At 44.2% G+C, this 10,016-nt stretch overlaps 1 protein-coding gene across 1 annotated transcript; it reads left to right on the top strand.

Annotated features, from left to right (window-relative positions):
• The first annotated feature begins 1,782 nt into the window (after window positions 1-1,782).
• Window positions 1,783-6,579, top strand: LOC125551880 (uncharacterized). The gene is made up of 10 exons (XM_048715263.2): window positions 1,783-2,061; window positions 2,160-2,339; window positions 2,485-2,700; window positions 2,797-2,979; window positions 3,714-3,935; window positions 4,130-4,246; window positions 4,369-4,512; window positions 4,690-4,791; window positions 5,601-5,669; window positions 6,034-6,579. Exons 1-10 carry the CDS (start codon window positions 1,900-1,902, stop codon window positions 6,265-6,267), a joined length of 1,629 nt encoding a protein of 542 aa, XP_048571220.1. The 5' UTR covers window positions 1,783-1,899; the 3' UTR covers window positions 6,268-6,579.
• Window positions 6,580-10,016: the final 3,437 nt, after the last annotated feature.

Here is a 10,016-nt window from a genome sequence, read left to right as displayed (position 1 = left end):
TGCAACCCATCATCTAATAACTACTCCATAATGCATTCCCTTAGCCCCAAATATGGTGAAGCGTCATGTAGTCGACGTTCACATGACACCACTAAGAGAATCACAACATACATACTATCAAAATATCGAACACATATCAAGTTCACATGATTACTTGCAACATGATTTCTCTCGTGACCTCAAGAACAAAAGTAACTACTCACAAATGATAATCATGCTTAAGATCAGAGGGGGTATTAAATAATATATTGGATCTGAACATATAATCTTCCACCAAATAAACCATATAGCAATCAACTACAAGATGTAATCAACACTACCAGTCACCCACAAGCACCAATCTATAGTTCCGGTAACATGATTGAACACAACAGATGAATTAGGGTTTGAGATGAGATGGCATTGTTGAAGATGTTGATGGAGATTGCCCTTCCCAAGATGGGAGAGATGTTGGTGATGATGATGATGATTTTCCCCTCCGGGAGGGAAGTTCCCCCGATGGAATCGCTTTGCTGGAGGGCAAAAGTGCTCCTGCCTAAATTCCGCCTCGAGAAGGCGACGCTTCGTCCAGAAAGTCCTCTCCTTATTTTTTCTAGGTCAAAATGAGTTATATACCAGAAGATTGGCACCGGAGGTGGGCCTGGGTGAGCACAACCCACCAGGGCGCGCCTGGGCTCCCTGGCGCGCCCAGGTGGGTTGTGCCCACCTGGTGGGCCCCCTCTGATACTTATTGGCTCCAATATTTCTCATATATTCCATAAAAAATCTCCGTAAAGTTTCAGCTCTTTGGGAGTTGTGCAGAATATGTAGCCTGACGTAGTTTTTTAAGGTCCAGATTTCGAGCTGCCGGAATTCTCCCTCTTTGTGTGTACCTTACATATTATGAGAGAAAAGACATTAGAATTACTCAAAAAAGCATTATTATGCATAAAAATATCATAAATAATAGTAGGACAATATGATGCAAAATGGACGTATCAGTCGGCGCGGGTTAGACGAATTGTAGACTTTGGATGAATCACTTTAAAAAATTAGAACTCAGATGTGCATTTTAAAAGTATTAAGACCCAGTAAACACTTCACCGAAAGAATCATGACCGCCCATGCATTTTTTTGAGTAAAATACATTGATGGTCATTTAACTTATCATGTACGCTCACTTTGGTTACTGTACTTAAGAATACGGTTAATACAGTCACTATATACGTGTTGAAGTGATTATAAGGTCATTGCCAAATTGTATAGCTCCGTATTCCAGCTATTTGACCGGTCAAACAATCCACATGGCGCCTCGTCAGCTCATTTTCTCTCTCGATCTATGTGGGCCCTACCTGTCAGTGGGTGGACAAAGAAAGGAAAATAAGATTCAGTCCCGAGACCTCACACTTATGGGCCAACTGCACCCGTCTCACCAGGTGTCCAACCAGAGGAAGAAATCATTTTACTCGTTCAACCATTCACGTAACAACCACTAGGATTTTTCTTTGGACTCTACGAGGCGTCATGTGGATTGTTTGACCGGTTAAATAAATAAAATATAGATCTATATGGTCTGGATGATCGTATAATCATCTCAATACATATAAAGAACTGCATTGATTGTATTCTCAAGTACCGAAACCAAAGTAAGCATACATGATGATTTTTTTTAGACATACATACACGATAAGTTCAATGACCACTAATGTATTTTTTTCTTTTTTATTGCCCATGCATTTTACTTACTACCAAACACACCCGAGCATCTCCAAACCCCTTCTTCCCTTTAAACCCCTACCCTCCCTTTCCGCCGCTTTGCTGCTACCTATCCCCTTCCCTCCCCTCCCCACGCCGCACGGCCCCGCCAGTCCTCGCTTCCACGCTCCTAGGGTTTTTAGCCGCCGCCGCGCCTCCCCGAGCATGTCGGCGCCGCCCTCTCTCAAGTCCCCGGCCACCGCCGCCTTCCTCGCCTCCCCACGCTTGGCCGTCGCCCCAAGAGCCGCCGTGCTCGGCGCCACTGCGCAGCCGCCGCGACGCCTAAGCTGCTCTGCAGCCGTTGGAGCCGAAGCCAGGGATCTCGAGGTGGCGAGGGATACCTTCCCGAAGTACTCGCCGTTCCATTTTATTTAACCAGTGATGATGGTTGCTTATGAGATGCGTTCCGTGCGTTCGTTGATCAGATGAGTGCTCCCCTGGACTGGGCGGCGAGGTCGGTGGGGGAGCTGGAGCAAGCGACAGACCTGGACACTTTCTGTATGATGGCGCTATCACCTCTGGACGGCCGATACTTCAGATTTATTAAGGACTTGATGCCCTTCTTCAGTGAGTTCGGCCTCATCAGATACCGCGTCTTAGTCGAGGTTCGGCTCTTCGAATAGCATCCGCACTGTGCGTGTATTATATTATATCTACCATGTCTCTATAATCTTGACTCGTGTGGATATGTTCGGTTGCTAGTGTGCCATGGTCAATGCTACGTAAATGAAGTGGTTTTTAGTTCTGTAGGTCAGATGGTTGCTGAAGCTTTCTCAAATTCCTGAGGTCAAGGAGGTGCCGCCGTTTAGTGAGGAGGCCCAACTATTTCTGGATGCAATCATCCAAGATTTTAGCATCAATGATGCTAAAGAGGTGAAACAAATTGAGAAAATAACTAACCACGATGTGAAGGCTGTTGAGTACTATCTGAAGCAGAAATGCAGCTCAAATCCAGAGGTTGCAAAGGTATACGCTGATTTTCATTTTTGAAGGCAGATGTTGATGTGTGTGTGTTCACTTTCCTTAGTGAAGTCAACTATCATTCTGATCATGTTTTCCCAGGTTTTGGAATTCTTCCATTTTGGATGCACTTCTGAAGATATCAACAACTTGTCACATGCATTAGCTCTAAAAGAGGGGGTAAACACAATTATGTTCCCTGTGATGATCGATGTATGCAGTGCAATATGTTCCTTGGCAACGGAAAATGCACACGTCCCTTTGCTGTCTAAAACTCACGGACAGGTATTTAGAGCCACCTTTTAGCTTTTGAATATCTTTATTAATATATGCTTGTGTATGTAATAGTGTGAGATTAATGAATATCTGAATTATTGTTTCTTCATATTCATATGTGCTAATCCTTTTGAGTCAGTTTGGTGCTTGTTTTGCAGTAGATTTGACCATGTGTGACTCTAACTGTTCTATTATGTAACATGTGCCACAAAAACTTACTCGAGCTTTGTTATATTTGCTTGCTATTGCTGCAATAAGAGGGCATGAATAGATATAACTCCTGCACAGCATACAAAGAATGGAGCAAATTCAAAAGTCTGCTGTTCCTAACTCCCAAGTCGATAGGGGTTGAGTTGACAAGAAATTTAACTTTCTTTTAAAACGGCAAATAGGAATAAAATCGATCCTACCGTTACATATTGTTTCTGGCCTAAACCTTGTGTAATTGTTTCTTTCATTTTTTTGGACAAATATCCTCTTTGTTTTTACCATATTCTATAAATAAACCACTTTTGCTAAAAATATTAGGTGAAAAACTTTATTCAGTATTGCTGCAGTTCAGAGTTTAGCAGTTTAGCACAATGGTCTATATGTAATAGTCGAACTTAATAGACAACACTGTTCATTGACATGAGGCTTCCATTTTCCTGACATGGACTGCTCAAGCAAGATGCCAAGATCTAGCCTTTTGTTGCTGATATGCCTGGAATACTAGCTTAAAATTTTCAGCTTCCCATTTGTAGCCGGCATCACCAACAACTCTGGGAAAAGAGATGGCAAATTTTGCAGCCAGATTATCTGATATCGGGAAGAGTTTTTCTGAGGTTAAGATACTAGGGAAATTTGCTGGCGCTGTTGGAAATTACAATGCTGATGTAGTTGCATATCCGGAAATTGACTGGCCTAAGATGACAGAAGAGTTTGTCAGGTCCTTAGGTTTGGAGTTCAATCCTTACGTTACTCAGGTGATTGTTTTTTCACTACATTGTCACTTCATTGTTCCTTACATTTTTACATCTTGGGAATCATTTTTTCTGTGGAGATATGACTTGTGTCAGAACGCACTGGCAGTATGATGAGCCTATGGCACTCGCTTAAACTACTATTTACATTTCTATCAGCATTATTTGTTCTGATGCAGTATTTATTCTCTTTGCAGATTGAACCTCATGACTATATCTCAAAGCTCTTCAATCTATTTGTCCAGTTTAACATTGTCTTGACTGATTTTGACAGAGACATGTGGTCTTACATATCAGCAGGCTACTTCAAGCAGGTAAAGCTATGAAGAGTAGACTATCGTCGAAGAATTTGATTTGATACTGCAAGAAAGAACCTACTCATATTGACTTATTGTCTCCATTTCAACTTACTCCGCATTCCCCCATATTGTTTCAGATACCAAAGGCTGGTGAAGTTGGATCCTCCACGATGCCTCACAAAATCAATCCCATCAACTTTGAAAATAGTGAAGGCAATCTTAGCGTGTCGAATGGTCTTTTATGTACTTTAAGTATGAAGCTACCAATATCAAGGTTGCAGGTAATGTTATCACTTCTACACTTGAATTTCCCCTTCTTCATTCGTCAGCAACTGAATTAAATTGTGTTATTTGGATGTTGAATACCCATGCCAGACAACAACTTAATCATTGTATTTAGATTCTATTGAAGTATTGGTATCTTGAACTAATGAACTGCCATGGTACATCAATGACAGCGTGATCTCACAGATTCAACTGTTTTGAGAAACCTGGGTGTTGGATTAGGGCATTCACTCTTGGCTTACAAAGCAACAATGCAGGGAATCAAGAAGCTAGAGGTAGGTGTCTTAAGACTTGGTCCTTTTAGCTCCTCATATTTAATTTTGCAGCCATTCAGCCCTCTCCCTCCTACCCCCCCCCCCCCCCCCCTCCCCCCCCTCGGCGCGCACATTGCCCCGTAAGGCCTTCCACTGGACGATTGCTCCCTATATAACTCGATACTCCCTCTTCCCCGAATTACTTGTCACAGAAATGGATGTATCTAGACGTATTTTAGTTCTAGATACATCCATTTCTATCCATTTCCGTGACAAGTAATTCCGGACGGAGGTATGTAAGCATGGAACTGCAATTTGTGAGGTACTTGAATGATGTTTATTTGGCTGAATTCAGATAATCTAAATTTTGGAATGTTTGTTGGTTACAAATGAAAGGAGACTATGTTCTTTAAGACGCTATTATACTCTAACAGGACATCAACAGTATGAATTGATATAATTTTTTGAAATATCGTTCTGAACATAGACGCATAAATAATGACAGACCTTGTTAATATTTCGAATCTTTCTGCATCTAAAACCTTGTCCGATCAGTATTTTGGATATTACCTAACTGTTACTTATGAGTTATGATTACTTAGTAGTTACACAAAAAAATGGAACCAAATATATACTCCCTCCGATCCATATTACTCCAAATCATAATCTAACACTAAAACGTGTCTGTATCTAGACAAATCAAAGACAAGTAATATGGATTGGAGGGAGTAATACTTTTGTTACATATAGTATGCAATTATCAGTAACCTCAGATGCCTAGGTTATATCTGCTGATTCATTATTGTTTTGCCCAATTGGTTGTGGTACAGGTGAACAAAGTCCGTTTGGATGAGGACTTGGAGCAAACATGGGAAGTCCTTGCAGAGCCAATACAGACTGTAAGATTTGCTTTGTTCTGTTCATCCTCCCTTCAGTCTGATTTGTGATTGTGCTATGCTTGCATGGAGTTTGTTAGGCTAGTATATTTATGAAGTTTGTATGGATCATGAGATACTTTACTTTGTCAAAAAAGTGACTAGATTAGGTGCTTATTGTGTGATCATGCCCCAGTATGGCATTTAGGCAAATACACCACTATGTTTATTATTTAAGCCTGCAGTGGTATTCTCAAGTGGTCAAAGCCAAAACAATTATTATTTTCACTCGAGGCAAATCATGCCTACCCCAACTTGTTTGGGACTAAAGGCTTTGCTGCTGCTGCTGCTGCGAGGCAAACCGTAATTTTATCGTTGACCTCTGTAGGTGATGCGAAGGTATGGGATCCCCGAACCCTATGAGAAACTGAAGGAAATGACTAGAGGCCAGGCTGTAACCAAAGACAGCATACGCAAGTTCATTGAAGGTCTTGACCTGCCGGAGGATGCGCAGTCAAGTCTTTTGAAGTTAACACCACACTCTTACACTGGAGAGGCGGAGAATCTGGCTGCAAATATTTGGAATGTGGTTGACCTGAAATCTGGATTTAAGATCAAGTGAGCTTCTACCCTGGCCCTGGGTAATCTACCCACTTTTTTGACGATGACAGCGACAATAACATCGAAAGCTTCAAGGGGAACATCACATGGTAGCTTAGCGTTCAAAGATTGTTTGTCACGCTAATTTATCTGGTTCTCACTGAAAAAGCTTGTGGTGCGTGTGGCATGCGGCCCACGGAATTGTACCATCACTATTCGTTCTGCCGTGTGGACTTCCACTTACGTGGCTGCTTGGTGGATTGATAGCCGCACATGAGCAAATTGTTTCATCCCACAAGCGCCCCACAGTAAAAAGGAGAGAAACCTTTTGGGATCGGTGGAGAAGTCTCCGGGAGTCGCACCCTTTGCATTTGCTCTTCCAGTGCGCTTTTGTTTGCCCTCATATGATGCTTTTGGTTGATGCGTTTCCAATGCTGTGCCGTAATGGGATTCGTTTGCAAGATGCGACAGCTACTTAGAAGAATCTCTAATCGTAAAGAAAAGAAAATTCATGTTCATCCTTATCCTGCGGTGTGAGAAGACGTTGGTGATGCATGGCGAGGTCGATTCGTCGGGTTAACATTTTACTTACGGCAACAGTCTTCTCGGCTCTCAGCCAGGAAAATCGGAAAACGAGAATCAGTCGCTCCGGTTCCAGCAGACACGTGAGAAGAGAGACCGTCCGTGTCTCCATCTAGCTACTGCTGAGACGACACCTACAGTGACACGCTGATACAGGGACCGCTCCGGCCGTGAACCAATGCTACAGCATTTCTGGTTGCGACCATGACAAGTTGACAACCGAGCGCTCAATTGCTGGGCACTGCCCTCCAGTGACTGGGCTGGTGATTTTGGCAGCCTGTGTGTGGGAGGCTGGGAGCTGTTTGGCCCTGCCGCTGCGGGTGGGGTTAGGGCAACTCCAACGCGGTTCACCAAATGAACATCCTCAGATGTTTGCCGATAGAAATAGGGGCGGAGGCCATCTGGCCAAAGTCATCAAATGTCCATCCCTGATCCGACCTTCTCTATTTGACAAGCATATAGATTATAAACATATGCAATCACAACAAAAAGACTTTGGATGTTCAGTAATTTTTTACATCCAATCGAACCCAAAGTTGCTAGTTCGGTTGTCTGTGCCAAAGAGCTCCTTCTTCGGGTCCTAGCCTGATTGTCCATGGAAAAGGCACCCACTCTTTGCCTAGTCCAGCCTCCTCCCTTTCCGTGAAGTGCTTCAATATGTGCGCACGATAGGCTTGGACGATCTTTCATGCATCGAGACCAAGTCTGACGTCTTCACGAAGCATTTTGAAGTCCTCTGAAGCAGCCTTAATCTCAAACTTCTTGTCTTGGAGGTTGAGATTCTTGTCTTGCATCTCTAGGAAGATGCAAAACCTCTTTGCCTATTTCCTTCTTAGCCATGATGTCATCAAACTCCTCCATCATCTTGGCCGCCGCCCCTTCTCCTTCTCCTCCTCCCCGGGTCTCTAATCACCTTATTGGTCGGAGCAAACCCTTCTTGTGTTTGAACGGTTGGATCACCACCTTCATCTTCAGTGACCATGGAGATCTTGACGGAATTTACAATCATGTCGATCCACTAGCTATGCACATTCAACTTCAACCAACAATGCATATAGATGAAGTGATTCTTCTCCATCTTGTGGTCTTGTGGTATAACGAATGCAGGTACGGGTTGGCAAAGAAACACAATGGATGGTCAACAAGGTGCAACATTTATAAAATCACTAAAATGACCAATGCATAGAGCAACAAACAACAAAACTTACGAGATCTTGGATTCCGACGCCACTTGCCATCGGTTTTCACTTGTTTGTAACAACTGCAAAACTTGTTGATGACCTTTTGAATGTTGTACCATCGATGGGTGAACAACATCAAATTGCGTTGATGGATCACTGTTGCGGGGTTGGGATCGTAGTACTTTTGCTTGTGAAACCAAGTGTGCAAGCTTTGGCAAAACGTCATGCCCCTTTGCTCCGTACCCTTGAACTGATTGATACAACTGGCCAACCATGCCTCACACACCAATTCATCCTCCTTTGGGAAGAAATTAAGTCCCACCTGCTTATTCTTTGGGTCAGCACCAGGCGGCCAGTGCTCCTCCGGATCCATGTTCGGTTGCAAGGTGTCTGACTTCGGTTGTTCCTTTGGCTGGGAGTCATCTAGTAGTTTTCATATTCGTAGCTGCCTCCGTCATGGATAATGTTCACCATTGCCTCATCGTCTATCATCGTCCTGCTTGGACGAGGCATCCTGGCAAACAATGAATGGGCACCGACGGACACGTGTTTCACCATCGGCATTCACAACCGGACAAGCCCCGGCGATTGCGACTCCATGAAGACGCAGTCAGTGTTGAGGTCGACGAAAAATGAGACTTGATGGCTAGAGGTGAGTGACAACACGAATTGTTGTGGCGATTGCTACGGTCTATGGTGTTGGAAGGCATAGTAGTAGGGCGGTTGCGGCTGGGGCGGCCACATCATCAATTACTCGGCGCGACACCAGGGTGGTAGCGTGCTTTGTTGGATGAGGTCTGCCCTGACTGGCCGCCGGTGCACCGACTTCTTCTTCCTTGGGGCGTCCACCACCATCGGGTCCTCTGACTCTGTTGGGACGAAGATCGTCTCCGCCAGGTCCACTAGAGGCGGCTCCATCTTGGGGATGGACGACCGAATGATGGGGTGGGGGAGGTGACGATCGAGGCGAAGGTTGTGGTGGGAATGTTCAAATGTTCGGGCTCTAGGTGGGGTTTTTGGATGGGTCGGGCATGTTGGAGTCCGATGTAACGGATTTTTGGACGTCCGCAAACCTCCCATATGTTTGGTTTTGTTTTGTGAGATTTCAGATATCTACAGCGGTCTGAACAAATTTGATGCCCGGCGTTGGATGGCAAAAAATGCCCGGACAATCTGATTCAAACATTTAGGGATGATCTGGTGATCTTCGTTGGAGTTTCCCTTAGCTTGTTAAGTGAGCTATCATCGCTGGAGGCATAGTTCCACGACAAGGAAATGGAGTAGAGATTAATTGTTGATATCCCTTTTCAATCGATACAAGCAAGGATGGGAAAAAAACTAATCACATTTTTGGGAGATAGCACCATATAAGATATCTTAACACTGTATGAGTACTACAGTAGTGGCATGCAAGTGTGTGTGTGTGTGTGTTATCCAGAGCGAGAAAATGAATGAAGGAATAGGCCATATGTCGCTCCCGTGACCGACTGGCTTGCACCACCGCCACCTCCCACCTCCTCGTCGCCATTGGTGAGTGCTCCCGGGCGAAGCCCGCACAACGGGCATCGGTGGCGGCATGGTCCTACCCCTCCCCCCCTCTCGTGTGGCTAGGGTTGCACGGGTCGCCATATCCAAGGGTGTGGCATTAATGACCTAGGTGTCTGTCGCCCATGGTGCGTGAAAGGCCGCGTAGCTTCAAAAACCGTTCGTGCTGCGAGGAGAAAGAAGGTAAAACTTCCCTCTCAGGCTGGGGGTATGGAGTGAGCTCCACACTGGCCCTCCCTAGCTTTCATATATGGAGGCTACGAGGTCCATTATGGAGCGACATCCATAATATATGGTGACCGAGAGCTGAGCCATACAAGGACTTTGCTAGAGTGTTATTTTATGCTAAAATTGTCATACTAACGATTATTTTGATGATTTTTTTGATAAAGGGCATTTTTATTTACTCGTAATGAAGCATCAAGTGGATACAATCACAATGAGTAAACACCCAGCCTCTACA

Source organism: Triticum urartu, chromosome 4A (genome assembly GCF_056163025.1).
Source record: "Triticum urartu cultivar PI428250 chromosome 4A, HENAU_Tu73, whole genome shotgun sequence".
NCBI lineage: Eukaryota > Viridiplantae > Streptophyta > Magnoliopsida > Poales > Poaceae > Triticum > Triticum urartu.
Note: the sequence above shows the minus strand (reverse complement) of the source record. Positions and strands in the feature narration are given on the sequence as shown.

What these genes read in the sequence shown, in the direction of transcription:
- LOC125551880 (XM_048715263.2), top strand. Translation starts at nt 1,900, where the DNA reads ATGTCGGCGCCGCCCTCTCTCAAGTCCCCGGCCACCGCCGCCTTCCTC. An exon ending in TCAATCCTTACGTTACTCAG is followed by an intron (nt 3,936 to 4,129) that starts GTGATTGTTTTT and finishes TTCTCTTTGCAG; the next exon opens with ATTGAACCTCATGACTATAT. An exon ending in CAGCAGGCTACTTCAAGCAG is followed by an intron (nt 4,247 to 4,368) that starts GTAAAGCTATGA and finishes ATATTGTTTCAG; the next exon opens with ATACCAAAGGCTGGTGAAGT.